Source organism: Euprymna scolopes, chromosome 11 (assembly GCF_053919585.1).
Source record: "Euprymna scolopes isolate OS-2025 chromosome 11, ASM5391958v1, whole genome shotgun sequence".
In the NCBI taxonomy this organism is placed as follows: Eukaryota; Metazoa; Mollusca; class Cephalopoda; order Sepiida; family Sepiolidae; genus Euprymna; species Euprymna scolopes.
The window spans coordinates 34,505,694-34,526,265 of NC_136492.1; the positions used below are offsets into that span (position 1 = coordinate 34,505,694).

General features: G+C 34.1%; 1 protein-coding gene across 1 annotated transcript in view; it reads right to left on the reverse strand.

Annotated features, from left to right (window-relative positions):
• Positions 1-8,223: 8,223 nt before the first annotated feature.
• Positions 8,224-20,572, reverse strand: part of LOC145287827 (uncharacterized) — a 71,612-nt gene continuing 59,263 nt past the window's right edge. The window contains exon 2 of the mRNA XM_080135693.1: positions 8,224-14,161. Within this exon, the coding sequence (XP_079991819.1) occupies positions 12,233-13,153 (921 nt within the window). The 5' untranslated portion in view covers positions 13,154-14,161 and the 3' untranslated portion in view covers positions 8,224-12,232. The remainder of the gene's footprint in view (positions 14,162-20,572) is intronic.

Genomic DNA, 20,572 nt, shown 5'->3' on the forward strand with positions numbered 1-20,572 from the left:
TTGTTAAATGAAACTTACGTTATTATTGTGAACTTTAATTAACGTCCATACGCATTAAATTTAACCAATTCGTATGAAATGAAAATCAATTACTTATAAATCATTCAGCCTGACGTATACAAGTTTTGAACTTCATAAGCCTCAGATATTTAAATCAATTTTATTTTTATTAAATGTAAGCCAATGACATCAGATATCGATTTATTCTAACCCAGTAGTTTCATATTTGTAGTATTTTAAATGATTGTCAGGTTAGATAAAGATAATATCCAGAATTTGAAAATTGTTATATTTTCGATTTGATAGTAGACTAATTCTCAAGATATCTGTTATCGAAGTATTATGAGACGCAGTGAAAATCGGGCATGTAGTCTCAAAACATCTCCCACTTTTGAAAACTAAAATATTTATTACCATGAAATATGGCCAATTAATACTTATACACAAACATTTACTTTTTTCGGGGTATTTACACTATAACAAATACATCGGCATGTTTATTTAATCCTTTATTATATTGATATCTACTTAGTGAAGTTTTATATTTATCATTAGCTTTGTGGTTTTGGTATGTTAATCTAGATTATACAATTTTTTAAACGGAGCGGATCAGCATATATATGTATATATATATATATATATATATATATATATATATATATATATATATATATATATATATATATATATAATATAGGCACCGCCAAAAATGGCCAAAAAATCAAGTTGTTGTTGTTTTTTAAAACGAAATTACATTTATTAAAATCCATTATTTCTGAGTAACTTTTTTTTTCCAGAAAGATAAAACCCTGAATTTTATCATATAGAAAACAGAATAATGTAAAACTTTTTCTACTATTTTTAATTAAATTTTAAATGTTAAATTTTCCCCAAAAGTTAACAATTGACATTTTTTGTCTTGCACAAAAAAAGTACTTAAATATTTAAAAAAAAGGGTTTTTGAAATAATTAATTAATTTATTTATTGTCTAACTAAGATTTAGGATGATTTTCTAAGAGAATATGCAAAAATATTATAATATAAGTACCTGAATTTCAAATAATTCCACTTATTCATATAGGTAACCAGATATCTCGCGTCGATCTAGAGTTTATATCGACTCTGTTTACGTTTTGCGTTTGATAAGAAGAAAACTATGGAAGACCAAACAGGCCAAAAAAACTTGTTTTTCAGTGACGAAAATTTCAATGTATTATTAAGCTGAGGCTGGCCAGTACCAGATGGGTGACCATTTGTATGAGTTTGGTTTTTAATGTGTATGTGTGTGGGGGCCAGGCTCCCCAAAATGGGGGGGGCAATTTAAAGCAGAATAAAAAAAAATTATTTCAGCGCGTTTGGTCCACCGTAGTCGAAAGGCGGCAAACGTTTTCAAATGGGATCGAAAAAAATGATGCTATTTTTAACACAAAGGGCACACTATTTATCGAATTTTTTTTTTGTATCGATTATTCAAAGCATGCCCTGTTTAATAATGGTCATGCATTATGCGGCTCGTTAAATAAAAATTGTTAATTTATTTATCAAAAATTTTAAAATGGCTTTTTTCGTATAAATATTAAAAAAATTTTTTTTTTGTTTTGCTTAACTTAAATTAATTATTTTACTTAACATATTCACCGAATTTCACACTTCAAAACTCAAAAGCGGGATAATTAAACACAATCGAAGTTCTGATATTCAGACGTCAAAATAAGGTATGCAAACAATTTTTTTTTTTTTTGTTAAATCTATAATTCTGTCCCTTACAACAACACAATATGTTTTGTTCAGTTTCAGATGATTATTTTAAGCATATTTGTTCCCACTTCAAAACAAGGGGGGGTTTTGTAAGCAAAAAAAATATATATATAAATATCGTTTATGAAAAATAAGTAAACTGTTATAAAGTTCATTCTTCTCCTAATAATCGCTGAAAATTTCGTATTGATCGGATAATTACCTGATTTTTGGTAGATTTTTAAAAAGACGGTCCGTCAAAAAGTACTGACCTGCCCCCCCAGTTTTGGCGGTGCCTAATAATATATATAATATATATATATATATATATATATATATATATATATATATAATTATTGGTTCTTTAGTGATTCATAAAAAGGATATATTTACATTACCAATTTAATTGAAATTGTCAGATAATCTATCATTAGAGTCGAGGAATGTTTTTGCGTTATCAAAATAAATTAAGATTGCACATTATAAAGTTGCAAATAAAATAATAATATATTTCGTAAGTCGATTCTGCGAGACTCTTCTCCCTTAATGACAAGATAAGAATACACGCATGCACCAATGACATTGTCGATTGAATCCGTTTCAATACAACAAAACCGACCAAATTTCATCGAAGCTTTCTTAGCTGAATAGGTCGCGAGTTCGAATCGTAATGTAGGATATCTTTTTTTTTACCGATTTTTAACAACTTTTAACATCGTCCGCTTCACCTTACCACACGCATTTCGATTTTTCCCATTATTGAAACTATCTGTTCTTTCTTTTTTCCATCGCGTACGCTGTTTTTCACATCATAGTTTTTTTTTTATATTGTGTTTGCCCCTCGCCGCTTTTGTTTAATATCGTTGTTTTTAATATGCAAACAGCCCATTAACTTTTCATTTATACCCTCCGCACACACACACACACTTACAAACACCCGGCCAGCGCCGGGCGCCTCCGCTTTCCGATTTTTGTAACAAGTTGTAATATCGTCCGCTTCACATTCGCCGAGGTTTTTACACTCCTCAATTATTGAAATGGGTCGATCTTTCTTTTTACATAACGTACGCTGTTTTTTCATATTTTCTAAAGAAGGTTATCATCGTTTATTTTTTTATGTGTTGATTTACTTGCCCCAACATAATAATACATCTCGATTTTTTGTTTTTTTATTTTTGCATGTTCGCTGTTTTTTTCTTAACATCTTTTTTTAACACTGAAACATTTCATCTTGATTTACATCCCACCACACACACCTCTAAACACTCGGGCAACGCCGAGTACCCCCGCTCGTATATATATATATATATATATATATATATATATATGTGTGTGTGTGTGTGTGTGTGTGTGTACGTATATATAGGGAGTGGCACTCGTCTGACAAGACGTTGCAATCATCATATATATATATATATATATATATATATATATATAAAAGGATACTAATGAAGAAAGTGATCCGTTCTGAAATAATAACGTTATTATTAAAAAAGCCATTCTTAACATGGGAAAGGGAGGGTGTTTAGTACCGATTCTGTACTTTAATCTTACAACTGAATAAAAAACATATAAAACTTTAATTAAACGTGGAAATACGATTATAAAAAACAGCGCGGATCACTCTCTGCATTAGCACACACAAAAAAAACATATTTTTTAAATTAAAATTCATATAGGTATCTTACCAATTTTTAAATTTTGAATATCTTAAGGCTTTTCACTCATGAAATATTACATTTTAATTGTTTCTTTCACGGCATTGTTTACATAAAAAGTTTGTTTTAACTTTTTCTAAACTATTTCATTTTTACGACATGCCTCAACGTATTATAAACGCTCTAAGCTCCCAATGTTAAAAACGGCTTTCGAATTAAACACGCCCTTCCACAGACCTCGGAAGTCGTTCTTAACATGGGAAGGTTGGGGGTGTTCATTCCGAAAACCGTTTTAACATGGAGAGGTTAGGGTGTTTATAATATGCTGGGGCGAGTCGTAAAATTAACGAAGTTGCTATATATTATTCATTGCAGAAATTGCTTGAAATTTATTTATTTGACAAAAAAAAAGAATTTTTAAAATTATTCATTTGTTCGAAAAAAAACTATTTTATAAAAGTCCAATGTTGCTTTCATTTAAAATTTTTTCTTAAAATTGAATTTTTTTACGCAAACTTTTCAATCAATATTTTTACAATTATATTCCCAGTGAAAAAAAAATAAAAACAAAAAACAACCTACTCCTCCTTTAAAAAAAAACAATAATTTAAATCAATGTGTTGTCAGCCTTTCAAAGTTGTTTTAATTAAAAAAACAATGTATAAAATTATTTATTTGTTCGAAAAAAATACACACACACAAACGAAAAAATAAACAAACAACAAAAAACTAATACATATTTTGGTTTCGTTTTAGTTTTTAAATAACGCCGCCCAGTTTAAACTATTATGAATATGTCATTTAAATTTTCTGTTTTTGATAATAAAAAAATGTTCCATGAGAAACTTTCCCGTTCTCATTAATTAAATCGAAACATTTCCAATTAAACAATTATGGATATATATTCGTTTTCACTTTCTTTATTTACTTTGTTTCATAGTTCTTTCTGGAAGTTTAATTTTTTTTAAACAAATAAATAATTTTAAAAATTCTTTTGAATTGTCAAGATTCATTTTCTCCAGTAATATCGGTTTACCAAGTTTCTGGAAATAATTAATGAAATTTTAGTTTAATTTTACGTTTCCGGAAGTAATAAATGTTAATTTTGGTAAATTTATTCTTTCCCTTCCGGAAGCAATCATTCGGCCATATAATGATGTCTCCCCTAGATGTAGATAACAAGTGCCTGAAAAAATGGCGTCTCCAATTTCGGCAATAAAGGGTAGAAGCATCATTTTATTGATTGTTGATTTATTCAAACAGTCCTTTAGAAAATAAATATTTAAAATAAAGTGAGGTTCTACTTGGGTGTTGAGTTCCATGGTTACCAGAAGAATTATTTAATGGTCGCTCCCTTAGCCACCCTTAGCCAAGGCTAACGCATGCACACGTAATATTTATCATTTATTTACTTAATTCTTAAATTCATTGAATGACTAAGAATTTGATTTATTTTCTCTATCTTTATAACGAGCAATTCTTATTTAGGTGAGATAATACTTATAGAATATCACTGCCAGTAATATCATGTAAATCTTATAATATCAGGTTACCATACCAGCTGATTGTTGGATAATTTTATTCTGAAGTATATATATATATATATATATATATATATATATATATATATATATATATATATATATGTATATGTATAAGAAGCTATATTGTGTAAATTATGTAAGTTAATATTTTTTATATGTACAAAATTCAATAACAGATCATTACGAATTTTGCAACAAGTTTGATTTATTTGAACGCAAACACGTTTGGAAACACTTTGTAAAAAATCAGATAACGCTTATTATTGTTAAATTATAATGTATAGTAGACAATAATTAATTAATATTACAAAATGTTAGTTTCCTTGCATTGTTTAAAAAAATCCCTCAGGCTTATTATATGGCATCTTAAATCTATTTTGTTATGCAATCTCATTTGTAAAAATGTAAATATATAACAGACATATTAGATTTATATTATATTTCATCCGTATTCAGTTGTCACGACTAGTTATATATATGTTAATTAAAAACTTTCTTTAGATCTGTTTTAGAATCAAAATCATCCTGATTATTTTTCGGTGTGTGTTTTGGCGGATAGTTATTTTCGCCATTCTTCTACGCGTTCTCTTTGTTTATTTTTGATGGAATTTTTATAAAATATGTTAGAGTAGTCATCTAGATATTTTAAATATAACGTTATATAGTATGCCATCTCGTCACCTGCGAATTAAAGATGTATGCAAAATGTCATATCATTTCATTTGTGCTTATATGTGAGCATGACTAGCTGCAAGCGTCCGGTCGATACAATAACTTGTAAACGGTAAATGCTGCATGTAATATTTCGATGCGAGAGTTTGAGAAGCACGTATTACAATCTTGTATCATATGACTCTAATGGCAGAACGTTTTCTGGACAATATTTACAGTCGAATAGAAGCTGTACACATAGATCATTATGAAACGTTTTCAAGCGCCTGTTGCACACATAACTTCTGAAATTTCTCCTATTCTCGAGTTTTTTTCGTTCATTTGTTTTTAAACGATTGAGGAGTCAAAAAGAATCGCAATGTTCGTGATACATACGACACTTCCTTTTTACATGAGAAACATTATGAATGAATAGGTGCTTATTCATTGGAATTAACATTTGAAGATATTAGATGATTGGAAAAATATATTAGATGATTTAGAAAAAAATGGCTACATTCGACTTTCAATATCCCTCTAGAAACTCCTATAATCTATGAAACAAATTTTTTTCCCGGGTATTGCTGGTTAACCTTTTAGTCTGGAATGTGTAGTTGTAAAAAATGATTTAAAAAATTAAAGCTAATTATTTTCATTAGCTCCTTCGTATAGTTCCTTTTTTCTATTGTCTCGTTGTCTACTTCATTTGAATTCATTCGATCTATCAATCTTTTTCCATTAATTTGACATTTTTTTCTCATTCATTCATTCATTTCAGATAAAGAGATTTTGTCACGTTTGCCTACAATGTTTCTGCACGAATTGTTTTGTTTTCCTGGTTTATTCAGTTTAACGTGTTTAGGTTTGATTAAATCTACCTACTCCATTGTTTTAGATTTCGACTCTCTTATTTATTGAGTCGTTGTATTGTAAAACACTCGACTAAATAAGTATTTTTCTTGTGTTCTACAAGTCTAGTGGTTTTAGATGTTCCTTGTTCATCGCTGTTGACATCTAAATTTAAATCGTTCCTTTGCTTTTGTGAATATAAAATGATTCCACTGATGTTGTCAAATAAATTAACGACTGGTAAATATGAATAAAATACCATGAAAGTTCAATAAATGAATTATAATTTATCAAATTGCGATAAAGACATAAAAGCGTGAAAATAAATACTTTGTAAAGGTGTATTTGAAATTGTCTTGACTTTATTAAACGTCCATAACTTATTAAGGAAATATTATATAGCGTATTTTTTTATATTCTAACACGTGATCTACATAATACTACTAAAACATAGTATTACCATTTTAAAAGTGAAGCTGAACCAATTTTGCTGTAATTTAGGTGATTTAAATAAGATTCAGCACTGTTTTCTAAAAAAAATATAAAAAACACTAACTTTAACTCCTAACTCTTACTTCAATACTTCTCCAATATTTTAAAATTTATATTTTATGTTTGTTAAATTTTCTTTGCAGTTTGTAATTAATGCGTAGATCATTGAAATGAAAATAATACTGTATATTTCATATTGACTTAGAAAACATTCGGTTAATTCCATAGTGAAAGCACACATTACAAGAAAAAACCCACAACACCTCGAACTATACAAACATCTGCTATAATCAAATGCAACAACATATTAAATTAGAGTGGTTGAACATGGGGGCATATCCCCAATATATAATAATCATAAAATTATCCTTATCTTTTATAAAAAAATATTAGAAGACATCTCATAATTTTGAACTCCTCCTAAGTCTTTCCAACATTATAAAGAATTCAATGTCATAAGATTTAATTAACATAATAATATAATAAAGCCATAAGCTACATTGTTTTTGTAAACACTACCTACCCAACCATCTAAATTTACACACATATGCGAAAAATAAATGTCTCTCCTCTAACTTACACTTAATTTTATTGCATATTAACTGTGTAATTATATTTTACAAAATGATTAAAGAAATAAAATTAAATTCTGTGACGCTAATTTTGGCATCACTGAATTTAAATTGTTAAAGTCTTTCTCGTCATACATCCATCTAGCGCGCCCGTAGCCGGGATTGAACTCACTACACGAGTGTGTAGTGTAATTCAACGTTGTAGATAGCTGAATACTTGATGCTTCGCCAGGGCTATCAAGGGTATTTTTTATCGTAACACCATCACTAGATAGGGTGTCTACCACGGCTAAAGAGAGGCCCATCTACCCTGGAGAGAAGGATTGGCCATGCCAGTTTCTTAACCTGGTATTTTTATCTCGCAATACAGTGAAATCCTTCTCCCGGTAAAGTGATTTAACCTATTAACGCCCACTTTTTTTTAGTTATTTTGTTTATTTTGTTTATTTGTTCTTTAAAATATTAGATGAAATTGTTATAAAATGAATTATACCTATATTTTCCTGTTTATGTCATTTTAACATTTGGTCTTGATTTAAGAACCTGAAGCACGCCAAGCACATTTCTATAAAAAGCAAATTTACGAAAATTGCATGGTTAATTTCAATATAAAATTTGCATGGTTAATTTCAATATAAAAATTGCATGATTAATTTCAATATAAAAGTTGCATGATTAATTTCAATATATAAAACTGTTGAAAAACAAGAGCAAAAACATTGATTTTTTAAAATTTATTTAGACTAATTTTATAAAAACCATTCTGAGTAAATAAAAACAAAAACAATGCTTGTTTATTTTTATGTAAATTATTTAAAAGCTATTTTTAGTCTCATTTATTGAATGTGAAATTTTAATGTCATTTATTGAATGTGAAATTTTAATGTCATTTATTGAATGTTAATACCAATGTGAAGTAATTGTCTGCATTTTTGAGATGACGTGTTTACATTGATTGAGATTGTCGGACTGATGAGGAAGTCAGTCCGATAATCTCAACCAATGTGAAGGTCAACATCACATTTCACGCCCTGTTTTGATTCTTTCTTTTTACAGAAGTTTCTCTTTCCTCCATCAATTCAATCAAGAATGTGCCCATCTTGTCTAACTTTTGCTAACACTTTCGAAGAAAATATTTTGGTCGTCCAAGATTCTTGAGATGTGATTCAGAAGAAACATCTAAAATACCCCTCATCATTAAATCTGAGTCATGTTTTCTTGTCCATTTACATGTTTCTAAGAAATTCATGAATTTACCATCACAGTATCAACAAAATTGTGAAAAAACTAAAGTATCACTTCTTAGACCTGATGGATGGTCGATACTTTTTTGTCAGCCATGTCAAGTGATGCACTCCTCTCATATGTTTATTGTACTGGAATGTGTGAAAAGTCTAAGAGGCACCAACTTCTTTTCGAAGGCTGGTGGACCATCGCTTGCCATTTCCAACAGGTGCAGCACCTTAGTTGTTTGCTAGCTGAAGATGCTGTTGTCATGCGATTTCAAGAAAAAAAAACACTCTTTGTTTTCTTCAAACGTGTAGCCAGAAGATCCGCGACTTTCACGCTTTAGCACCTTATCGTCCTTCAGTGGAAATGTTGATGTTCTGTTCGACCGTACCCTTTCTGTAATTCTCGTGACAAGAGATCTCATTTCTGCAAATAAAGCATTCTGGAGAAGAAAATTATCTACATAGATTTCGTGATTCTTTGGACTGCACAGACAAGCTGACCATAGACAGAACCACATTTGAACCAATACTATCAGTCTTCTTGGCAGTTGAAGTTCAGATGACATGATTTCCTAGATATAAGTACATTTGAAAACAATATCCAGTAACTCCACAAGTTAAAACCACTGGTTGAATCCGAACCTTATAGGTTTCCTCTTATAAATTGTTACAGAGTACTTCCTCCATAATATATTACATAAATTGACAAAGGTTTTGAAAATATGTCAAACTGTGTGTACTTCTTATTTAGAGCTAATGGTTGAATTTTAAATACTTTGTCATTCTTATTTTTTTCTGCTGTTTCATTGTTGACTAAGTGAAAAAATATTTCATAGAAGGAAATTTATTTCCGAACGATTTGCGTTTCAAAATCTTCATCTATACTTCAATCATGACGTTCGCTTGGCAATTGGTGATAATCTGAAAATAACAGAATGTGAATGGAATTTTTAAAACAGTTGATAGAAATATTGAAGCCATGATAATTTTCTTTGCGTAGAGTAAGCAACAGATTCTTGACATATATCATTCACTATATCAGTATCAAAAACAGTTCAAAAATTTCTGTCGGGCGTTTGTACTTCAGTTCTCCATTAATTGCTTTCATTTTTGCTTCAGCTTCTTAGCAGCTTCAGTTCCAAATTTTGAGAAAATAGGTTCGTTTGTTTCCAAGACGAATGGTATATTTTTAGACGTGCCTGTTGTTTTTCAGTAACATGAAATAGGGGGGGTCACTTCTTACACACAAAAAAGGATTATAATTTCAGTCTATGTACTGCCGAAGCGTGTACTCTCCTGCCCAATCTAGTACTGCTCAGCACCGAGAAATGAAGCTCATTTTGTAGTTTCCAGCTTCACGCGCACACGGGATTATGCGAGAACGCACGTAATAAAATGCTGGCCGCCATCTTTGTTTTTCCTTTTCTCGGCCTGAACTCAGTCGCTGAGCACCGACGGTAAGACTTGTTTTTTCTTAGCTTCTAACCACATGCCTCCCTGATCTCAAGATCATATTTTGTAGTATATCGTCCACTGTGGCGGTCGCCTCTGTCTACTTGGCCTCTGAGGTGTCTCGTCCTTCTCCTGTTGCTGTACATTCGCCTCCATTGTTTCGCCTTCCACTGGTCTGATGTCGAGAATATGCTTCGGTACTACGTCCACCACGATGCTATTTTTAGTGTTTCTCCCAGTCACGCGACCTCTACTCCATTGTGTGGTACAGCGCGCCCCCGGTGGCTTCACCCATACCTAATCCCCGAGTTTAATGGTCCTTGTGGCCCATATCTCTGCTTGCCGGCTCAACCCTGGGATGGCTCCAGGAATATGCGAACGCTGACAGTTGCGGAACCGTCTCTGGCACTTGTCCCAATCTAGGCGACATATTATACCAGTAAACGGCTTGCTCATGTGAGGTGCCTCCTCTCTCCGCGAGTGTCTTTATGGTGCGGTGGTTTCTCTCCATGATCCCGTTGCCACTGGGTCTGTAGGCAGCTCTGAAAAATTGTTGGATATTCCACCCCCTCATTATGTCGGTCACTGCTACTACCTTGAATGCGGTCCCGTTGTCGGTTGACAACTCTTCCACGGGACCTGGCTCCAAAACAACCTCATCGAGGATTGCCGCTATTTCATTGCCTGTTCCTCCACGTAGCTTCTTCCATAGGGCAAATCGCCCGGGCCCGCAGTCAATCATGGTCAGGTAAAGTCCACCCCTGTAATGGGTGACATCGCATGCCAGTCTCTCCAAGGTCCCACTTACCCCACCTGACCAGCTTCATGCGTGCTGGGAGCAGGATCAACCGACTGACATCTGTCGCATGTCGTGACCACTTGCCTCACTTGCTCATTGGTGACATTCGTGTCAACTTTCTTCACAAAGTACCACGTCCTCTCTATCCCCATATGGTGCAGATTGTGCAGCTCTCGCACGCCAACATAATCTAGATCCGATGAAGCAACAACATCTTTCTTGGGCAAAAGCCAACTCTTCTTCACTCTCGTGAGAGCATATACTCGGTTCTTCTCAGAAGCCACTATGTCTACCGAAGCTTCAAACAAAACTCCTGCATCAGCACAGCTAGCATTCCAAGCCTGCGCTTCACTAACATCTCTGATCCCCTTTCGTTCTTATCCTTTTTACGCTTTAAATGAGTGACTTTAGCCAAGCACACAACGTGGCAGAGTCTGTTTTGATGCAGATGTCATGCAGTCCCACTTTCAAGGCCAGGTTGACCCCTTTGATTACCGCATCTAATTCCGCTACATTGATGTGGCTGACATCACTTTTCTTCCTTAACCAGGCCGAATCTTCTGCAACCACTCCTCCAACTTCCAAAACGACCCCTGTTGCAATGCTGCTTGCATCACACCACACGACTCCATCCAATGTTCGCGGTATGTTCCAGGTTCCCCGGACTGGGTCTTGCCATTGTGCTTCTTTCAGGAGCTCTTATATCATAGCGACCGTTCTTCCCCCCACTTTATCATTCCATTCTCTTCCTTCGGCATGCCTCTTTATGTAGCTGCATGTCGGTCTAAGTCAGCTTGCAACGGGGTAATGTCAGATCAACTTCCTGCATAGGGAAAAAATGTTCCCGTCTGTTGAGCTCTTGCTTCACTTGCGGGATCTCGCCCCCCCTGCGAAACTCTAGGCTGCCCAACGCACCTCGTTTCAGCCTTAGTCCCAAAGCAGCCCCTCCGTCTAATTTTTCAGGCGCTTTGGCGACCAACCCAAACCTCTTCAAATGAGTTACCACCTCCTTGGCAGTTACCAGAGTCTCATTCACCAGAATGTCGTCTATGTATGAACTCACTGTCCCATCTCCTTTTCCCATTGTCTCCAGAATCTTCCTGAGGATAGTTGACATGATCTTGGGTGCCGAATTCAACCCAAACCCCACTCGCGTAAGGCAGTAGGTTTTGCCTTTGTACCTGACTAACTGGTATTTCCAGAGCTTCTTAGCAATGTGGAGTTGCTATTAGGCAGATTTTAGATCTACAGCGTAGACGCGCTATTCATCTGCCTCCATTCTCTAATGGTCTCACTGCACACATCTACGGTGTCGCCTCCAGTAGTGCACTTCACATGTTGGGTAAGCTCTCGGAAATCTTGGACCAGTCTTACTTTCCTTTTAGTTGGTTGCAGAACGGCCATCAACGGCAAAATGTCCGACTCATCGACATCCGTCCAAGGCAGCAGTATACCCTCCTCAATCCATCGGTCCACTTCTTGTTCAAACTCCTTTCTCGCCCCTCCTCTAAGCGAATTAGTGTAGCACGCCACTCTGTTTGTTAGCGATGGCGCTTGATGGTTCCATGCCGACTCCACCGTACACTGCTCTCCGTCGAATTTGGCTCTCTCTCGGAAGTCCTGATCTTTGATCGACATTTTTCTTTCCTCTCCGGCCATGTTGGTCCCTCTGGGAGCTTGCTCTGTCACTGCGCACTCAGCTAGTCCGCACCTCACGTTGTTGCATGTGATGGTAACGCCTCCTAGTCGGCATATAACATCCATTCCAATGATGGCTTGAACGCCAGGCACCAGATGATCGGTGAAAATTGCATGGACCTTCATCCTCTGTTCAATAGTGACGATCTTCCTCCCTCGACACTTCACTGGCGACCCTTTCCATCTTCCGACCAGGGTTGTGTGCACCATGGTAGTGGTACAGCCAGTGTCGATCAGGGCCATAACTCCCCGTCCTTCCACCACAATCTTTTGCTTGGGCATCTGGTGCGAGTGCGCCACTATTCCCGAATCGAAGCGGCCGCTGGCGCGTCGGCTTCCCCTTGCCAGTTTCCCAAACTCGTGCATTTCACCACTAAATGACCTCTCCGATTGCATTTGTAACATACTGTGCGTTGTAAGAACTTCCGGCAGTCTCTTCTCATGTGTTGTCTCACACATTCGAAGCATGCCACCCTCGGTTTCAGCAGACTCCTATCCACATCCTGCTGTACCGTTGCTGTTGTCCCTCCAGATTCTATGGGCTGGGTGCTCACCAAGATCTTTGCAGTTTTGAGCAGCTCACTCACATTCCGCGTCTCCACTCCCGGGACTTGCTGCAAACGTTTCGATAGCTCTTCCGGGAACCCAGTAACGAATGTCATTTTCACTACCTGACTCGTGGCGTGTCCTCTGATGCCCTACAACTCAACCAATCGCCTCATCTCGTTCGCGTAGACATCAACAGATTCACCAGTCAACCAGTTGAAGGAGAAGACTCCTTCAACTTATTAAAGGCCTCGAAAGGCCCCTCTGCAAAAGCTTCGAACAGTCGACCCTTGATGGCGTCCACGTCACTCTGTTCTCGCTCGCTGAGCTCCAAATAGAGGGCCAGCGCATCCCCTTCTAGAAACAGTGGTATTACTGTGGCCACATCGTCCAACTTTTGAATCCTTGCCACAAGGTCCACGTTTTTAGCCACACCACCACATCACCGTCACCATTACAAGGCTTAATCATGTTGCTTAAGCCACCGTTGGCCATCGCCGAAATAGCTTGAAGAATAAAGCAGTATCAGAACAGGTGGACCTCTGAAATGGCGGGGGATCACTTCTTACACACGAAAAGGATTATAATTTAAACCGAGAAATGAAGCTCAGTTTGTAGTTTCCAGCTTCACGCGCACACGGGATTATGCGAGAACGCACGTAATAAAATGCTGGCCGCCATCTTTGTTTTTCATTTTCTCGGCCTGAACTCACTCGCTGAGCACCCACGGTAAGACTTTTTTTTCTTAGCTTCTAACCACAATCATCTGATATCTTACCATCAAAATATTCTTTATCTATCAATTCACTTACAGGCAGATGTATTTCATTCATATAAATGTAGGCCTGCTCATAAGGTAGTTTCTTTCTTCTGCATGACTCACGGTGTAGAGCAACTTCATTGGAAACGATGCCATTGTTTATCCATTATCTACAAAGCAAATAAATAAATAAATTGCTACATATAGCTAAAGCTATAAAAATAAATTCAATGAAAGCCATAATAAATATGTTCAACACATTGAAGCACTGTAAATGATCTACATGGAATCGTTGAGTTAGATATGAATGATTCAGAATATCTATATCTTATAAATATAAGTAGAGTGTTATATTTATGTGTAAAGTATTCTGAAACCACGAAAAACTAATTTGCAACACGTTTTCAAAAAAAAACAACGGAAAGAAAGAAGTATCGCTTTCAACACAATATATGTGAAACCAACAGAAAATGGAAATTATATTGTGCACTAACCCATGGTCAATTTTTAGGGCTGGACTTTTAAGGCATGTTTCATACACGGTTTAACCTATATGGATAGATACAATTTTATATATGTAGTTTAAACATTTATAAACATAATATTAAAATATCAACTAGATGTGACTTACAGAGAAAATATTGAATAAAGTAGTCCGATTTGACGACTGGTCCGCTTTTCCACAATTTCTACAATAAAGTGACAATGTTCACCGGGAACTATAGAGATTCAACGTCTCCATCAACTGCATTATATATATATGCAGTGTGTGTGTGTGCGTGTGTGTGTGTGTGTGGGTGGGTGTGTGGGGATGTGTGTGTGTGTGTGTGTGTGTGTGTGTGTGTGTGCGGTCCATGTAACTATTCTCTACTAAGGCCAGCTGGTTAAGTAGTTGTACCTTTTTATCGGAACTCTCGTATATCCAGCAATGAGGATTTCAAGATTCAATTCCCAGTTAGTTTAGGTAAATTTTCCAATGTCGAGTAAGCGATAACTAGTTTATCATCCGATTGATAAACCCTTTTTTTGTAGGCCATGATATAAATTCTATGTCGAACTGTCTTACTAAGATTCTACGTTAGTAATTACTTAGACGAAAGACACGCTATTTTTCAAGAAATACGTTGAATCTGACATGCCATAATTTCAGTCAAGCTGTTCTCATACTTCTCAGTTTTGCTAGTTTTCTCTACGGTGTCTCTCGTGGAAACTAAAATGGTCAATAATCGTTTGCGCTTCTAACAGAATTCGACAAAAGAGGGTCCTATTTTGAATGGTGCCAAGTATCCACTTAAACTGGAACGACCCGAAATACGAAATTTGAATGGCTATATCAGCCATGACCAGTCTGCACTCCGCATTATATACACAACGTCGAGCGATGCGGGCAAAGTGCGTCTCGCAAACAATGTTCACATATGCTGAAATTACGCAACAGTTTCTGGGAAGCGCCTGAAAATTTCTCGCTACACGAAGATCGCCTCCTCAACCTCATCTAAATCCGCTTCTAGACACAATAATCTTTCTTGATGCGAACAGCCGGTTTGAAGACATCAAATCTGAAGCATTCAAAATAACCAAGTATAGATTAATGGACGTATTCATAAATATATGCAGTGTGGCATCCAGTTCCGAAAATATTTTATGTGCATATTATTAATTAAAAGGTAAACATAAAATACCAGAAGAAAATAGTTTGTTGTGTGCAAAAAGGGATAATCTATAATGCAAGGTCATTTGTAAAAAAAATAATAACCTCTGAAGTTTATGAAATTGTAACAAGAGACTTTGAGAATGAATAAACAAATAATTTTCTTTTCTTTTTTTGTTTGTTTTTAGAGTGAATAAAGATATGAGTTTTATTTTTTTGGTTATTTTAAAATAGTTCAAACGGCATAATATAAGCACAATTTTAAAATTAAAATATTTCACGGTTTCTTAAATTTGATTCCATGTTATAAAACACACGTTAAGTAATATTTCCGAATTAAATTTTACTTATTAAGGCAGCTTAATCATAGGCATAAGAATTTAATAAAACTATAATCATATAAGGGATATCTATCAACTTTCTATTGAATATTTTTATACAATATGCAATAATATATATGTATATATATGTATATATATGTATATAAATATGTATATAAATATATGTATAAGTATATACATATATGTATATATACATATATGTATATACACATATATGCATATATATGCATATATGTGTATATACATACATGTATGTGCATATATGTATATATACAAACACACATATATATACACACATATATGTACATATATACATTATGTATATATGTATATGCACATCTATATGCATACATATACAGTCCTGGTCAAAATCATAAGACCCGTTAAGAAAGTAAGTGTTTACGTATATTATCGAAATTTTAATCAAACAAATTGTTGGAATCATTGTCAAAAGGGAAAATATGATGGAAAAAAATGAAAGCTCCTTCCTACGAAACTTTAATCTCGACCTAATAATTATTTAAAAAAAAAAACATTTTCACCTGGTCAAAATGATAAGACCACTTATAATTTATCTAACAAAAGGCAATTATAAATTGCTAAAAAGGGTCTCAGCATTTAGTATAGCCTCCATTATTACGAATTACTTCAAAAATTTTCTTCGGCATGCTTGCGACTAAGTTTTTTTTATCAATTGCGAAGGAATTTTATCCCATGTACTGAAAACTCAAAGCTCCTCTCTCAAACTCGGACATTGGTTTCCTTTTTGCCATTTATAATTTAGTAAGATGTTTTTTATCCACTAACAAGTTGCTTTTAGTAACATAGAAAGCTTTTCGTATTCACTTTTTCAAAACCAGCCGATTTTATTAAAGTGGTCTTATCATTTTGACCAGGTGAAAATGTTTGTTTCTTAAAAAATAATTATTAGATAAGGGTTAAGGTTTCGAATGAACCAGATTTTATTTTTTCAATCATATTTTCCCTTTTAGCAATTTTTTCAACCATTTGTTGGATTTCTTAAGTGGTCTTATGCTTTTGACCAGGACTGTATGTATATAAATACACACACACACTCACAGACACACACACACACACGCACACACCCACACACACACACACACATATATATATATATATATATATATATATATATATATATATATATATATATACGTGTGCATGTGATGCGTGTGATGCGAGTGTAGTGTGTATTGTAAGGTGGGCGTGTATCCATAGACATAACAGTCATATTCATAGATTTAAATAATTGTTCAAATCTCAAGGTAAATGCTAAAGCCACGTCTTGCTAAAAATCAATATTCTTTACTGAATAAAACAAAATCATATTCATCCCACAAGAAATCAAATAGATCGAACAAAGAGCATAGTGAGTATAACCTTTCTTTTAAAACAGTCGTTTCATCGAAATGTGAGAACACGTTCGGCAAAATACCAAATTTAGTGCAAGAGGTACTAACATAAAGATTTTCATGTACATATATTTAACGAAGTCTGCACATAAATTAGCTATTCATTTCGATGTCGAAAACTACTAGTTGTCTGTATATAGATATTAATTAGTTTAACAGTGTGTCAGGTACATACAAATATATTAAGATACTCAAAACATATATATGGACAGAGAGAAAGAGAGAAAGAGAGACACACAAGCAAAGACACACGCAAGCACACACAGGTGCTCACACACACGCACGCATACACACACACACGCGCACACACACACACACACACACATATATATATATATATATATATATATATATATATATATATATATATATATTAGAAGGGTGTCGCAGGACAAGTAAATTATTTCCATGAATGAAACACCTACGCGAAAAAATCCAGATATAATAGTGAAAAAGCATGAGTGCTTACTTTAACTGTATTCAAAACATATTTCATGACTTTGTTCTTGCAAAATATCTTTATTTAATGATTGAAATTATGTACATTTAAGCACATTTTAAATTCGTGCATTCCACTAAATGTGTGTCTAATAAATATTATTTCTCGATTTATTCAAATGTACATTACTTTTTACTTTTTACTTCATATTTTTATTTTATTTCTCACCAATCCGCTCTCATTTCAAATGTTTAATCTTATTAATTTGCATATACGAGATGCAGTTTCCAGACTTTTTTATATGGTCATTTTTTTATAGTACACACATGAAACTCTAGTTCATTTTTTTAACAAGAATTTCTTTCGGCAGCAATGATCTTGTACCGTTTTAACAGATTCTGAAAAGCGCCAATGATGTCCTCTTGTGTTAGCGTGTTAAATAATTTAATTTTCATCCATTTTATTTCATTTCTTTGCAAGGAGTGATGTTCGCTCGTAATGTCAAAAATTTTAAATAATAACAATCTTATTTTTAATCCTTAGACAACCCAATCATATATATATATATATATATATATATATATATATATATATATATGAATGACTTATTGTGATTAAGTGTGAATTAAGTCATCAAGTATTTAAATCCAAGGTTTCTTAAGTAAATCATCAGGAAAGGCATAAAATACCGATCACCATATTACGCACGAGGGGAAACATTAGGTGAGATCTAATAAGATCGTAAAAATGTAGCTACGCGCTAAAAGCTACAACAAAACTCGGTATGAAATTTTGGATGAGAAAGGGTCGACATTGAAGAACTGTGGAAAGGGTGCATTTCTGAGAATGAAGTGAATAATGTTCCACTCACGTGCTGTGAAAACATTTTATTTTTTATTTTATTAATAAGTCACACTTTATCAACGCTAAACACAAGATAATTATCACGGTTTAAGATGGCTGTATGTTATGAGTTGAATGACCGGAATATAAGATGATTGACAGTCGTGGATCGAATGAATAAGAGTTTACAAACATGACGATGGTTTCTTCTCATTTATTTGAACATTAAATTTGACCAACGTTGTATCCGGAAGTGAAACATTTAATTAGCCACGTTTTAATATTTTTATTCTTTCATTTGATCGATGCAGTTTTCATTTCGTAATTTCATCAACTGTGCACTTGCATATCAATTCTTATTTTAATAAATGACCTGATCATTTTATAACGTTATGATACAAGCACGGCCATGCTATGTGAACTTTTCTCGTATTTAATTTCTATTTTTGGATGCTATGGTCAAAACGTTTCGACCGATGAAATCGCTCAACTACTTCAGGTTAATCTGGTCGGACTCGGGAATTTTTACGTTAGACTTGTAAATATGTACAAAATGTTTGGCACAACATTTTGTTTCATTCACCACGTAGGTTATTTTCGTACCGTTAGCCATTATGGTATTCTTGCACTGAAGCTTGCAACTTTCATCCACAGAACACTGTCACTTTAAAGTAATTACTTAGTACTTATATCCGTTATCCAAATAATACGAAATATCAATCCTCATCTTAAAAAATCGGAAGTATCATATGCTCCATCTCTATGTGATAGTGATATCACATTTAGAGTGCAATCTAGTTTACACGACTGCAGACAAACAAGCATATCGCACGGAGTTTTAAGAGTAAATAGGTATCGATTGGTGTGTATATGAATACAGATAAATGAACAGTGCGTAGTTGTTTCTTTTTCATTTAACAGCTTCAAAACGGATAAAGTAGCATAAACGCGTGTGCAACAAAGGACAGGTAGTAAGACGTTAAGAAAACAGCGGGGAAAAAGACATTGAATTACTACAAAAAGGAAAAAAACAAAAAGAGAAAAATGAAGATGAAAGAGATAGAAAGAAAGTGTGACCGAGAGACAAAGACCAAAAGTGGTAAATTCTATCTTATTGCTAATTTCAAGAAACATTATTTTATTTTTATTATTTGGTTTAGAAAATTGAACAATGAAATTTTCTTAAATAGAATAAAATAATTTGACGTGAAAAATCCTTTTAAAAAAATGTTGACGGAAAAATGCCAAGCGATAAAAATGGCGTCTTTATTTTATCCACTTGTGAATTTTTTGGCGCTGTATCTAGGAGACAAGAGGGGAAGATTGCGTACGGAGAAATGCCAAGTTCATCGATGATGTTAAAGATGTACACGTCCTTCTCAAACGACTTGGGTGATTTCAGTTTTAAAACTTTGGCTTAATCCAAATTTCTCGTTTAGCAAGAATCAGTGCAATCATTTCATATCGTGTTATCTTCGCAAATGTATAACATGACAGTAAAGGCGGACACACGCCTATAGGCGGAGTAGGCACTTTCGGAATCATCTATGTTGGCCTGGCTTTGCATAAATTATAAATAGGTAAAATGAAAGTAACTCTATATTATTAAATGTTGAAAAATTATCGCTAAAATGTAATTGCTGCAATAACTGAATAAGATAAGAAAATATATAACATATAGTATCATTTAGAATTGAATACGAGTGCCAGTGTTCGCAACCAGGTTCTCAAGTTGTCTGGTAACTGCAATAAATGATTTCACACGAAAATCTGTTTATTTCCCAAAGAGTCACCACATTTCTTTTATAATAATTAATAGAATGGATAGATTGATTCATTTGTAATGGTTAATGAAATGGATAGATTGAGAATTG